This window comes from Balaenoptera physalus (assembly GCF_965194825.1).
Source record: "Balaenoptera physalus genome assembly, chromosome: 13".
Taxonomy (NCBI): Eukaryota; Metazoa; Chordata; class Mammalia; order Artiodactyla; family Balaenopteridae; genus Balaenoptera; species Balaenoptera physalus.
The window spans coordinates 58,748,879-58,763,044 of NC_138892.1; the positions used below are offsets into that span (position 1 = coordinate 58,748,879).

Sequence of the window (14,166 nt, forward strand, 5' to 3'; positions counted from 1 at the left end):
CTCACACCAGTCAGAATGGGCATCATCAAAAAATCTACAAACAATAAATGCTGGAGAGGATGTGGAGAAAAGGGAACCCTCTTGCACTGTTGGTGGGAATGTAAATTGATACAGCCACTATGGAGAACAGTATGGAGGTTCCTTAAAAAACTACAAATAGAACTACCATACGACCCAGCAATCCCACTACTGGGCATATACCCTGAGAAAACCATAATTCAAAAAGCTGCAGCACTATTTACAATAGCCAGGACATGGAAGAAACCTAAGTGTCCACCGACAGAAGAATGGATAAAGAAGATGTGGCACATATATACAATGGAATATTACTCGGCCATGAAAAGAAATGAAATTGAGTTATTTGTAGTGAGGTGGATGGACCTAGAGTCTGTCATACTGAGTGAAGTAAGTCAGAAAGAGAAAAACAAATACCGTATGCTAACACATATATATGGAATCTAAAAAAAAAAGGGTTCTGATGAACCTAGGGGCAGGACAGGAATAAAGACACAGACATAGAGAATGGCCTTGAGGACACGGGGAGGGGAAAGGGTAAGCTGGGACGAAGTGAGAGAGTAGCATTGACATATATACACTACCAAATGTAAAAGAGATAGCTAGTGGGAAGCAGCTGCATAGCACAGGGAGATCAGCTCGGTGCTTTGTGACCACCTAGAGGGGTGGGATAGGGAGGGTGGGAGGCAGACGCAAGAGGGAAGGGGTATGGGGATATATGTATATGTATAGCTGATTCACTTTGTTATACAGCAGAAACTAACACAACATTGTAAAGCAATTATACCCCAATAAAGATGTTAAAAAAATACAAATAAAAAAAAATCTAAGTTAAAGAGCACTCTCACATATAATAACTGGCATTTGGTTTAAATAGAGCAGACATATTCACGGAAGTTCACCTAGTATGTTTATTGCATCCCTATTTGTAAAGGAAACAAGGTGTCGATCAGGACTGTCTAAATAACTTATGATATATTCATATAACATAATAAATAATATGCAGTCAACTTTAAAAATGAGATATATTTTCATGTGCTCTTATAAAAAGACCTACAAGAGATATGTGTCGTGAAAAAAAGTAGTGTGTGGTTCAGTGAGTATAGTATAATCCTTTCTCTGCTTAAAAAAAAAAAAAAGTTTATAAGTAGACAAGTTTTATAAGGTCACTTTCCATCAAAAGGATTGAGCGAATTCTAGAGAAAATCTTCCCTTCACTCCAAACAGATAAAATAACAGACAGATAATGTATTCCAAATGCATATTTAAAAGGCAACCCATGATAAAACAAAAACCAAAACCAAAATAAGCATCTCCTTGAACTGGAAATGCAAGTATGATGGCTGGAGGCTGAAACCACAGGGCCGGTATTAGCCGCCTGGAACAAGTTCCTTTGGAGAGTTCCCTAGACGATCCGCTGCATGACAGGTGGCTGTATGATGTTGTGACCCCTGACTGGGCTCTATCAGTTAAAAGCTGCTTGCCTGGAGTGACTGCAAAGAGCAGAGAGGACTAGGCTAGCCAGCCCTCCAGGCTACCATGCTGAATAAACTAGACCCCCAACTGGCTAGGGACGGGATCAGCAACATCACCCCCGACTGGATCCCTGCGTGTTCCACATCGACTCTGGTTCTGGACTGGGGAGATGGTCACAAAACCACTTAGTAGTGAGGGATGCAGGGGGAGAGAGGGAAACCTACAACTCTGAAGTGGACTGGCATATTTAGCACCTTTTTCTAATGTATCTGGCTCTGCGGCAGAAACTGGAGTACTAAAAACTACATTTCCCCAAATCCCTTGCAGCTAGACGTTCCTTTATCAGTTAAATGCATGCCTAAGAAACCTAAGTTGAACTAGGCCTTAAACTGGGGGAGGAGGGATGACCTCCAGTAGAAAGTGTCCACTTCACCTGATGTGACTTGTGGTAGAGGCCAAGGGGTTCTGCAATAAGCAGCTTCCTGTTTTGAGAAGCTTGTTGTTATTGTGACCACAGTTTTGCTGATAACAACAACTGTGATTCTGGAGGCTGAGAGCTGTTTCCTACACGTTCTGCCTAAAGCAGCGTTTTCGACTGAGTTTGTATTGGCAAGTCTTTGTTGCCAAGGTTTGTTCTATTCATTTAGCTTAGCTAACACCCGCCTACCAACTGCCAGTAGCTTCACCAGTCGTTCTTAGCCCCAAAAATGCCCTATGGAAGGCACTATCACCCATGCAAAAACCAATCCCAGAACCACATTGTAAGCCACCTGATGCCGAACAATGAACACCTCATCTACAACAAACCCTGACAAAGACACACATGTGAGAACGAGACGCTCACAAAAGACAGGCTAGCAAACAAAAATTTCAAAGCTCATCATGAAAAGTACCACCATGACAGATGGTCAACAAGCTCAGTAAACAGGAGAAATCACTCTATGTAAATGCAAATAATAGAGCAACTCAAAAAATGTTTTAAATAAGTATGGTTAATATCCTCAAAGATAAGGAAATTACAGGGACATGATAAAGAAATACAATAAGCACTCCTTGATTGAAATTCTTTTAAAAGCTATAAATGACATCATTGGGACAACTGGAGAAATTTAATATGGACTGTGTATTAGATAATGGTTTTTTATCAGTGATAAATCTCCTGAGTTTGACAATCATGTTGTTTATTTAGGAGAATATCTTTGTTGTTAGGAGATAGATACTGAAGTATTTAGGAATATAGGAGTAAAAAGTCACAACTAACACAAATGGTTCAGCAAAAAGAATGTGTGTGTGTGTGTGTGTGTGTGTGTGTGTGTATACAGAGTGATAAAATCAGTATTTAGCTGAAACTAAATATCACCATCAAAGAATGAAATGCTGAGATACAAAAAATAATATGAAGTTATATTAGAATATTTAAATTATCATTATTTCATTATTAAAATTTTTACTTGTCCATTTTTATAAGTGTGACAGAAATATGCTGAAACAATTTCTCAGCACCATCGCTAAATTACTAAATAGATGCTCACTTTCAACTAAAGCAGTAGAGGAGCGAAATTTTTTTCTTTTTAAATTTTTTCTTTTTAAATTACTTTGAAACAATTTCAAACTTAGGAATTTGGAGAATACATACAGAGTATTCCCACATATCCTTTTTTCTCTCTTTAAAAAATTTTTTATTTGACCACTTTCATCCAATCCAATCCCACATATCTTTTAACCAGCTTCACCAATTTTTGACATTTTGTCAAAATTTGTTTTATCATTTGTTTCTTTTTCATTTGTTTTACCATTTTCTATATATAATTTTATATAGTTCATAATCGTTAATAATTATTAAATTAATGACATATAAATTACATATTGTATATATCACATGCACATATATATACAACACATACACACTGTATTATTTATTATTTCTTTTCCCAAGCCATTTGAAAGTAAATTACATACATCATGCCACTTTATCTCTTAATACTTCAGAGTATGTTTTCTAAGGACAAAGATATTTTCTTAGGTAACCACAGTTATCAACTTTGGGAAATTTAACATTTACCATCTAGCACCCAGATTCTTTTTGTTCCCTTCTAGTTACTACTCCACCCCTCAAAGATAATCATGATCCTGACTATAAACATCACAGATAAATTTTGCATGTATTCTACTTTAATAAAAAGAATCTAACAGAATGTAATCTTCTGTGTTTGGCTTTTTTTCTTTCAGCATTATGAGTTATCATGTATAGTTGCAGACCATTTCTTCTCAGTCTATACAGCTGACCCTTGAGCAACACATGTTTGAACTGTGCGGGTCCACTTATATGAGGATTTTTTTTTTCCACTAAATACATAGTACAGTACTACATGATCCATGGGTGGTTGAATCCGTGAATGCAGAACCCCAGGTATGGAGAGCTGACTACGGATTTTCTTTTCTTTTCTTTTTTTGGCTGCACTTCACGGCATGCGGGATCGTAGTTCTCTGACCAGTTCCCCAGCCAGGGATCTAAACTGCGCCCCCTGCAGTGGAAATGTGGAGTCTTAACCACCGGACCACCAGGGAAGTCCCTACATGGATTTTCGACTTGAGGGTTGGTGCCCATAACCCTCTCATTGTTCAAGGTCAACTGTATAATATTCAGTATTAGTTATCTATTGTTATGTAATACATTACTCCAAACTTGGGGGACTTAAAACAGCAAATATTTATCAGAATGATGAGAGAGAATCATTCTATCACCAATAAAATTCTGCAGATACAGTTCTCTTAAAATCTTCATAGGTCTCCTGTGAATCTTATTGAGATTAACTACATCAAATGAAAGCCATATTCACAAATATTATTAGATAAACCTTTCTCTTCCTTGAGCTTCTTCTTTGATCACTGAGAGTCCTATTGCTAAACTGAACTATTCTCTGAGGCACTGCCTTAACTCTTTCTTAACAAAGAATTTATGTTCACCTCCTTGGCTTCATTTTCAGACCATGTTTTCTTGAGCATTCCTTAGATATGATCTTTGCCTGGAAGCCATTTTTTAAATATTAGCCTCATTTGTCCGTGGAGAGGCTAGGAATTTTCAAACCCAACAATCCCCAGATCCTTTTTGTTCTCATTCCTTCCTTTAGCTTATCTCTTTCTTTTCATGTTTTACTATAAGCAACAAAAAGAGGGACTTCCCTCGTGCTCCAGTGGGTAAGACTCCACACTCCCAATGCAGGGGGCCTGGGTTCGATCCCTGGTTGGGGAACTAGATCCGGCATGCATGTCGCAACTAAGAGTCCGCATGCCGCAACTACAAGCCACATGCTGCAACTAAGACCCAGAGCATAAATAAATAGATAAATATTTAAAGAAAAAAAAAAAAAAGGGGACTTCCCTGGTGGTGCAATGGTTAAGAATCCGCCTGACAATGCAGGGGAGATGGGTTCGAGCCCTGGTGCGGGAAGATTCCACATGCCGCGGGGCAACTAAGCCCGTGCGCCACAACTACTGAGCCTGCATGCCACAACTACTGAAGCCCAGGCGCCTAGAGCCTGTGCTCTGCAACAAGAGAAGCCCCCGCTCGCCGCAACTAGAGAAAAGCCCGCGCGCAGCAACGAAGAACCAATGCAGCCAAAAATAAATAAATAAATTTATTTAAAAAAAAAAAAAGCAACAAGAAGAAACCAGATGGCACTTTCAACATTCTGCTTGGAAATCTCCTCAATGAGATCCCCAATTCATTAGTATAGTTTCTACTTTCCACTTCACTGCTGGTGACAATGTTGCTAAATGTATCAATAACAAGGACCCCCCTTTCCTTCAATTTCCCTACTTTCCTCACTTCTCTTTATCAGCAGCCTCCTTAAAGGACATGAGGCTTCTACTAACATGCTCTTCAACATTCTTAGGTCTCTCACTAACACTCCTCAAATTTCTCCCTGCTGCTACCCAAGACCCAGTTCCAAAGTCTTTCCCACATTTTTAGGTTTTTATTACGGCAGCACTTCATTTCCAGATTTTGGACAAACCCAGAAGCTAAAACCCACACTCAGGAGCCAACTATATATGCTGTTCTGTACCTTGTTTATTTTTCTTAACAGCTTTGGATATCATCCAGTATCAATAGATATAGATTAACCCAGTGTCCCATTGTCTGACTGAACCATGTCTTTAAAATTTTAACTTACTAATATTTAAAATTTAAATGATTAATATTTTAAGTGTTAATAGATTGGCCAATTGCTCTAAGCTGTGTCAGTTTACACTCACAACAATGTATGGTAGTGACTGTTTCTCCAAATACTTGACAACTCAATGTGCTAGCAAGCTCTTTGACCTTTACTAACTTGGTAATCAAAAAACCATTTCATTGTTATTCTAATTTGCATTTTATTTATTATGAATAAGGTCAAGTATAATTTCATATATTTGAAAAGCCATTTTCACTTTTTCTGTCAACTGCCTAATCACAATTTTTGTTCATTTGGCGGTAGTTGATCATTTTTTCTTTTCTTTTTTTTTTTAAGATTTTTTTTTTTTTGATGTGGACCATTTTTAAAGTCTTGATTGAATGTGTTACAATACTGCTTCTGTTTTATGTTTTGGTTTTTTGGCCTAAGGCATGTGGGATTTTAGCTCCCTGACCAGGGATTGAACCTGCACCCCTGCACTGGAAGGTGAAGTCTCAACCACTGGACAGCCAGGGAAGTCCCCACTTTTTCTCACTGATGTTTTAGAGCTCTTAAGAAAAGCATACCTTTATCTGTCTTACATGTTGCAAATACTTTTTCACAGTTTGTCACCTCTCAAGTTTGTTTATAGAAATTTTTTCACTCGTTTTTTATATTAATATTAATATGTATTAATATTTCCTTTTATATCTTGCTTAGAGATCTCTTCCCCACTCCAAGACTGTAAAAAACAAAACAAACTCCATGAATTATTTTACTGCTCTTTGTGGTTTCACTTTTAATACTAAAATACTTGATAGATCTGGAATTTATTTTGGTGTAAAGAGGGTGAGAATCCCACTTTTCCCCCAGCTGATTAGTCATTTCTTTGTACACAATTCACCCAATAATCCATCCTTCCCTCTCCCCGTCCCCACATTTTCATTGTTTTACATTTCTTATTATATCTTTTTTCCCTATTAAATCGTGACATCTTTTATTAGAACCGTGGAACCACGGAACTTAACGGCAGCGTCAAGAATCCAGCTACAAAGAAGGGAGTCTACAGGTCTGCAGCTTGCACGCAGAACTACAACCAATCTAGCCACTGTTTGGGGTTTCTTTCCTCCCGCAAATCTGCAACAAGGAGCAGTCAGAAGAAGCAGGCCCTTGAATCGCTGAGTGTTTGGTACATCACTGAGTGTTCGTTAGATAACTGGGGTTGGGGATTGGGGGGCGGGGGAGGCGAGGATGGGAGGGAGGCTGTGAAACTCTTTCTTAGCCAGGCATTTTTTTATTTTCCAGAGTCTTGTCTGTCTTCCTTTATCTCACCCTAAATACCCAAATCTTCCTCGAAATGGGGTTACAGGGCGCCTCCGCCCCAACTCTTCCCAAAGCCCTTGTCTCCTGTCCTTGCCTACAGTCTAGATGAGAGGGCGGCTCCGAACGAATAGGGAATAGAGTGACTGGGATCGGGGGCAGGCGGGGGAGACGCCAGGGTTCGGAGGCGAAGGGCTGGAGGGGGAGGGGGTCGTGGAGAGAAGGACCTGCGCTCGGCGCGGGCTTCGCGCCCCCGCAATGTCCTCGGCGTCCACCAGAAGGCGCCCCAGCGCTCGCCTTCCCCGCGAGTAGCCGGATCCTCCGCCGCAACCAGCCCGGGAGCTGAGCCGCGCGACACCGCGAACTGAAGAGCCGGGCGGCGGCCCGACCTCTCCCGGCGCAGCAAGTGGAACAGGGTACCGGGGAGCCCCGGATTTGTTTCTGGGACTGGGGTGCGGCGGTTTCTCGACTCCGATCCCCACCCCCGCAGGAAACGCCCAGAACCACCCCAGCGCCTTGGTCTACAAAGCCCGGAGAGTCCGAAGGCGGGAGGGGTCGGGCGCGCTCGGGAGGCAGGAGGTTCCCCTCACTCTCAGCCTCACACCCGACTCCCCCATCAGGCCGCCTCCAGCCCCATGAGGACCCCCAGGCCGGAGCTGAGAGCCTGGCGCAGCCCGGACCGAAATCTTGCGGCGGCCTCAGAGCGTTAGACAGGTCAGTGCCCGGGCGGGATAAGGGGCCGAGCCGGAGGCGGGAGCAGGCGCGCACGCTGGTCCACCTTGTCCCCCCCGCACGGCTTCTCGAGGCCACTCACGGGGTCACCTCCGCCGGGGCCACCCAGTAGCGCGGGCGTGATTCTGCATTTTTCATGACAGGCAAGGTGTGGCGCTGCCCTCTGCAGCCCAGCCGGGGCCAGGTGATGCTCGGACTGAGGGGTTGGGGGATGCGCGGGCCAGGGGAGGTGGCGGGCTCGGGAACATCAGCCATTCTAATAAAATGGTGCTCTTCTACTTATGAGCCGCCGCATCGAAACCACTACCTCCAACGGTCTCTTGCTTCAAGATGCCCGGCCTCGGGCGTGAGAGGAAAGCGAGATGCGGGAGAGGGAGAGAAGAAAGGAGGCCGGGAGACCCGAGGCCCGGGGAGTGAGGGGAGGGGGACAGGGGTACCGATTCGCTATGCAAATCCTGGCGCGCGAGATGTGGAGAGCCCCGGGTGGCCGGCAGGAGCCTCTGGAAGCGCGGGGGCCCCAACCCACGCCTTCGCTGCCCACCTTTCTCACTCTCCCACCCCTACCGCCCACCCAGGATGCGGCTGGGCCGCCGGGCCCTCTGTGTGCTGGTCCTGCTGCTGGCCTGCGCCTCGCTGGGGCTCCTGTACGCGAGCACCCGGGTCGCACCGGGCCTCCAGGCACCTCTTGCGCTGTGGACGCCCCTGCAGGGCAACCCCAGGCCAGAATTGCCAGGTCTTGCCCCCGAGCCTCGGTACGCACACATCCCAGTCAGGATCAAGGAGCAAGTGGTGGGGTGAGTGCAAGGAGTCGTGGTACCGGCATGGCACTCGCTGGGGGGCGGCGTGGGAAGCTTTTGTTTCCTCCACTGCTGAGCTCTGATGCCTGGGTTCCCCCCGACTGGTTGCGGAGGGGTGAAGTGGGAGGTGGAGGGGGCTACTGAGTCTTGTGCTGGCTGGGGGGGACAAATCTGTCCTCCAAGAACCTTGTCATGGTATGGGGAAGGGCGGGTGTGCAGTCAGGGGAGGGCCCTGACTTTCTGAGTCCTGGTGATTCCCTGTGAAAGGACAGTCCAGGTGGGGTCCTAATGGCGTGTAGGCAACTCTGAACACCTAGCAATTGGCCCTATTCTACACCTCTGTAAAATCCAGATTTTGGGGATGGGTCATCCCTTTGGTGGTTCCTCCTCCTGGGGACTATTTGAAGAGCAGTGTTTAAGGGGACAGATTTTGGATGGACAGGGTTGAAAGGCCAAGATGTGGGTCCTGTGTAAATGTTCTGTGGGATGAGTGAGCTGCATGGCTGGGCTCTGAGGACCCTTCCTCCCGGCTCCAGGCTGCTGTCCACAAACAATTGCAGTTGTGAATCCAGTGGGGGGAGCCTTCACCTCCCCTTCCAGAGGCAGGTCCAAGCCATTGACTTCACCAAGGCCTTTGACTCTGAGGAGCTGAGGGCTGCGTCTGCCTTGAGGGAGCAGGAGTTCCAGGCCTTCCTTTCAAGGTACCAGTACCAGTGGGAAGGGAGGGCATGACTCTGTAGGGGGAGAGCAGTGGGAAGCCTGGAGGGTGGGTGTGGCAGGAGGGAGAGCCTGTCTCCCCCTGACTGCTCCTCTGTCCTCCCCCTCCTTCACTGCCAGGAGCCAGTCTGCTGCTGACCAGCTGCTCATAGCCCCTGCCAACTCCCCACTACAGTACCCCCTGCAGGGTGTGGAGGTCCAGCCCCTCAGGAGCATCTTGGTGCCAGGTGGGGAGAACGGTCCTAGGGGATGACCTAAGCCACAGTGGGGGCTGGCAGAGCCCAGGTTGGGTGAGGAAGAATGAGGGAAGATTGGAATGGGAGGTGGGGGACTTCTGATGAAAGGGAGACTTGAGGTCAGGGAGGGCTCATGAGGTGGGAGATGGGGACAGAAGGGACTCTAAGGTTGTCAGGAATTGTAGAAGACAGTGACTGGAGAGGTTTGGGGAGAAGGGTCTATTCTTGCTGACTGGCCGAAGTTAGGTGGACAGGTAGGGCAGGTCACAGAAGAGCTACTGCTTTGATGGGAAGGAGTAAAAAATCAGTTACTCTGGGCTATGCCACGCAATGTGCCCTGCTGTGGCCTCAACAAGAGGGATGCATGAGAAACTCTGTGCTGTGTGTGGTGAAAGAGGGGAGAGAAAATGAGGAATTCCAGATTGTCTGTGATTTTGATCCCCTCTCCTTCCTCCCAGGACTGAGCCTGCAGGCCACTTCTGGTCAGGAGGTATACCAGGTGAGAAGAAACAGGAGGGCGAGGAGGCCAGGTGGGCATTAAGGATGCTGGGAGGGCAACAAGGCTGCCAAAGGAGGGATGGAGGAACCAGGGAGGCAAGAGGTGGGTCTAGGGCCTCACCCTGCACTCTCCAATCCCCTCTCCCAGGTGAACCTGACTGCCTCCTTGGGCACCTGGGACGTGGCAGGGGAAGTGACTGGAGTGACTCTCACTGGAGAGGGGCAGCCAGATCTCACCCTCGCCAGCCCAGGGCTGGACCAACTCAATCGGCAGCTGCAACTGGTCACTTATAGCAGCCGAAGCTACCAGGCAAACACAGCAGACATAGGTGCGAGGCCCAGGTGGAGGTAGTAACAGGCTGGGTGAACACAGGGAACCCAGAAAGGCAGGAGCGAGCAAGTGGCAGAGGGTGTGGGAGACACTCGGGCGATGGCCAGCGCTGCCCAGCTACACAATGGGCATTTCAGCTGGGCCAGCAGGGCCAGGGAGGGAGAGAAGGGGCCTTTGTTCATCTGGGGCTGGAGCAGGCCAGAGGGAAACCCGAGCCTTGGGTGTGTCCCCCCTTCAGGCCAACCATGGGGGCCCCAGGAAGTGACCTGCCCCAGGAGCCAGAAGACTCAAGCTCTATTCCCAGCCCACCACTTACTAGAGGGCAAAGGGCTTTATCTCCCAGAGCCCCCATTTCTCCTCTAGCAAAAGGGTCATAACACAGCCCTCCTGCTTCTCTCCAAAGCTTCTATACCAAACCTACTCCCAGTTTGGAGCCTTTGCACTTGCTGTTCCCTCTGCCTAGAATGCTCTTCCCGCAGATTTTTGCATAGCTGGCTCCTTCCTATCATTTGGATCTCAGCTCAAATGGCTCCTCTTCACTATCACATTACTTGTCTTATTTTCTATTCAATACTTATCTGTATCTGAATTTTCTTATTTACTTAGCCTGGAACCAGACTGACTAGGTTCCTATCCCAGGTTTGTTGCTTAATAGTTGGGTAATTATGGACATGTTAACTTCTCTGTGCCTTCTTTTTCTGTAGTAGGAATCTACTTAATAGGGCTACTGTGAGGATTAAGTGAGTTCATATATTTAAGGTAATTTTAAAAGTGCCTGGCACATAGTAAATGCTCAATAAAAGTTAGCTTCTAATGAACTCTTTTATCATCTTTCTCCCACCCATTAAAATGTAAGTTCCATGGGGATAAGAACCTTGCATTCTTGTCTAACAGGGCCTAGAAAAGTGCTACACAGAGTAGGCGCTTAAATACTGATTTACTGAAAAGACAATGTTGTCCAAGCCCTAGGGGCCACATCTCATGTCCTTTCTTCCCAGTCCGGTTCTCCACCGAGGGACACGAAGTTGCCTTCACCATACGCATAAGACACCCACCCAGCCCTCAGCTGTACCCACCTGGGTCTCCACCCCTGGGAGGTGAGACTGGTGTGCTCAGGGACATAGATCCAGCCCTGATGGGGAGCAAGTTGGGAGAGGGCGACAAGTTGGGAGACATTCCTGGGAGATGTCTTCCTGCTCCTCACTCCCTACTCTCCTCTGCACCTAACCCTGCCCCTCTCTCCCAGCCCAGTACAACATCAGCGCTCTGGTCACCATTGCCACTAAGACCTTCCTTCGTTACAATCGGCTACGGGCACTCATCGCCAGCATCCGCCGCTTCTACCCGACAGTCACAGTGGTAATCGCCGACGACAGCGACAAGCCAGAGAGTGTTAGAGGTCCCCACATCGAGCACTATCTCATGCCTTTTGGCAAGGTGCGCGGCCAGCGAGGCTGAACTGTGCGCCACAGGGCACCGGGAGGGGGCGCACCCTCAGTCTGCAGTCTCCAGAATAGTGATTCCAAGATTACCTGCCTCAGAATCACTGAGGCGCCTGTTAACCATGAGGATTTCTGGAATGTAAACTCCACGGGAGCAGGAATCGTGTGTCTTATTAGCGCTGCATTCTTAGAATGGTGCTTAGCACCTACTGGGGGACTCAATAAATAGTTGATGAATGAATGAACTCAGTAATTAAATGCATTCCAATACCCTCCCCCAGAACACTGACTCAGCGCCTCGCACAAGTGGGAAATGCATTTTTTATCTAGCTCCCGGCCATTCGTAAGCACTCGAAAGTTTGGAGAGGGGCATAGGCTGTTGAGAGGGGTCAGGAGTGAGGAGGAAAGGTGGCAGAGGGCTACGTGCTATCTCGACAGCATTGCCAACCGTACTTACCCTTCCCCAGGGCTGGTTCGCAGGCCGGAACCTGGCCGTATCCCAAGTAACCACCAAGTACGTGCTGTGGGTGGACGACGACTTCGTCTTCACGGCGCGGACACGACTGGAGAGGCTTGTGGACGTGCTGGAGCGGACGCCGCTGGACCTGGTAGGGGAGGGGCCTTGAGATGTAGGATGGGAGGAGGGCCTTCGGCCGACTGAGGCCGCGGCCGGCCGGTAGACCCGACTGAGGGCAGCCAGCCCTGGGACGGGAGGGGACGACGAAGCGGAGCCTGAGGCACTATCTGGGTCCTGCAGCGGAGAAGCGGGAGAGGACGGGGCAGGAGAGCCGCCCGGGGGGGAGAGGATCCCCTTCCGGTCCGCGCCCCGCCTGCAGCCGTCCTCCCGCCCCGGCAGGTGGGGGGCGCGGTGCGCGAGATCTCCGGCTTCGCCACCACCTACCGGCAGCTGCTGAGCGTGGAGCCCGGCGCGCCAGGCCGCGGGAACTGCCTCCGGCAGAAGCGCGGCTTCCACCACGAGCTCGTCGGCTTCCCAGGGTGCGTGGTCACCGACGGCGTGGTCAACTTCTTCCTGGCGCGCACTGACAAGGTGCGCGAGGTCGGCTTTGACCCGCGCCTCAGCCGCGTGGCGCACCTGGGTGAGTGGCGCCCCCTCCTGGCCGGGCCCGGCAGGGAGCCCGCGGGGCGCTGGGCTGGGCTCGGTGCAGTAAGGCGCCAAGGGCCCTGGGTACTACTCCCCGACCACCCCCGCGGAGCCCACGGCTGCTACTGGGGCCCCTAGAGCAGTTCTACGAAGATTTACCAAGACCTGTGCCCGGGCAAGAGAGAGAGCTTCCACCCTCCCAGCCCCGAACATCATTTAAACCTCCCCAGCCAGTACAACTGCTGGGTCCGTCTTGAACTTCCCCACCACTGTCACCTGCACCTTTATCTCGCTCCCAGCCGTATCCCCTGGTTCAGACCACCTCGGAGCAGCCCATTCGGCATTTATTGAACCTCTGCGTGTGTGTGTGTGTTGGGGGCGGGGCAGGGCGGGGCGGGGGGTGGGGCGGAGGATCAGTTTTCAAAGCACAAGGTAAGGATATTGACTCCATTTTATACAAGAGTAAAACTAAGACTCAAAAGGGTTGATTTACGTGCCCAAGGTCCTTAGAAATGGGGTCTTTGCTATATGCACCCAGCATATCCCAAATCTCAGTTCTCCTTTAATGGTGGGGCCTCTGTATCCTCAAGACCCTTCATTGTGTACTCGCCTTTCCTCCACCCCCAGAATTCTTCCTGGATGGACTTGGTACTCTTCGGGTGGGCTCCTGCTCAGACGTTGTTGTGGATCATGCATCCAAGTTGAAGTTGCCTTGGACATCAAGGGATGCTAGCGCAGAGACTTACGCTCGATACCGTTACCCGGGATCACTGGATGAAAGTCAGGTGGCCAAACACCGCCTGCTCTTCTTCAAACACCGGCTCCAGTGCATGACCTCAGAGTGACGGCCACTCAGGGCCTTCCAACTGTCAGGCTGGGCCTACCTCCTTGCCCCTGCCAGGAATATCTAGCAAACCCACCAGCCAGTGACCACTCCACTGACTGTCCCCAATCTCCTTCAGAACTTGATCCCAAATAGGGGCTTGTCCTGGTGACATTCCTCCTTTCTGCGAGTGCCCAGGGGCATGATGGAGCCATAACTCATCCCACAGCCAGTGCCAAGTCCTCCCCCCACCCCCTTCCCATAGGGCAGGAAGTGGGGGGTTGCTTTCCAAGTGCCAAAGAGCCCATGGGGACTCTAAAAACCTAAAGCGGAAACACTCTCCTCTCATCTCCTGGGGACCAAGGGGGTGGGGAAGCCCCCAGTATATATTCCCAGGGCTGGGCCTCCCTCTCATCCCTGGATCCAGGACTCTGTGCAGCGACTGCAGCCCCACCCCATGGAGAGAACTGGTGACGGGAGCTGGTGTGGGGACCAGTGAACATACAGGTGAAAGCCATTT

At 48.9% G+C, this 14,166-nt stretch overlaps 1 protein-coding gene across 4 annotated transcripts; it reads left to right on the forward strand.

Moving 5' to 3' along the window:
- The first annotated feature begins 271 nt into the window (after positions 1–271).
- Positions 272–14,163, forward strand: B4GALNT1 (beta-1,4-N-acetyl-galactosaminyltransferase 1). 4 transcript variants are annotated; one of them, XM_082421231.1, is made up of 12 exons: positions 272–6,837; positions 6,954–7,384; positions 7,589–8,494; positions 9,034–9,198; positions 9,335–9,441; positions 9,909–9,949; positions 10,097–10,277; positions 11,278–11,376; positions 11,526–11,716; positions 12,189–12,329; positions 12,578–12,818; positions 13,451–14,163. In XM_082421231.1, the coding sequence occupies exons 3-12, from the start codon at positions 8,277–8,279 to the stop codon at positions 13,666–13,668; spliced, it is 1,602 nt and encodes a 533-aa protein (XP_082277357.1). In that variant the 5' UTR covers positions 272–6,837; positions 6,954–7,384; positions 7,589–8,276; the 3' UTR covers positions 13,669–14,163. The 4 variants fall into 4 exon arrangements, with proteins under 4 accessions (XP_082277357.1, XP_082277358.1, XP_082277359.1 ...); XM_082421233.1 differs by having other exon boundaries at positions 273–7,384; positions 7,589–7,682; positions 8,276–8,494; XM_082421232.1 differs by having other exon boundaries at positions 272–7,384; positions 12,578–12,769; positions 13,451–13,648.
- The last annotated feature ends 3 nt before the right edge of the window (positions 14,164–14,166 follow it).

Excerpts from the sequence above, each read along its gene's own strand:
- B4GALNT1 (XM_082421231.1), top strand. The coding sequence starts at position 8,277 with ATGCGGCTGGGCCGCCGGGCCCTCTGTGTGCTGGTCCTGCTGCTGGCC. Across the intron at positions 8,495-9,033 it reads ATCAAGGAGCAAGTGGTGGG|GCTGCTGTCCACAAACAATT; the intron begins GTGAGTGCAAGG and ends TCCCGGCTCCAG. Across the intron at positions 11,717-12,188 it reads ATCTCATGCCTTTTGGCAAG|GGCTGGTTCGCAGGCCGGAA; the intron begins GTGCGCGGCCAG and ends ACCCTTCCCCAG.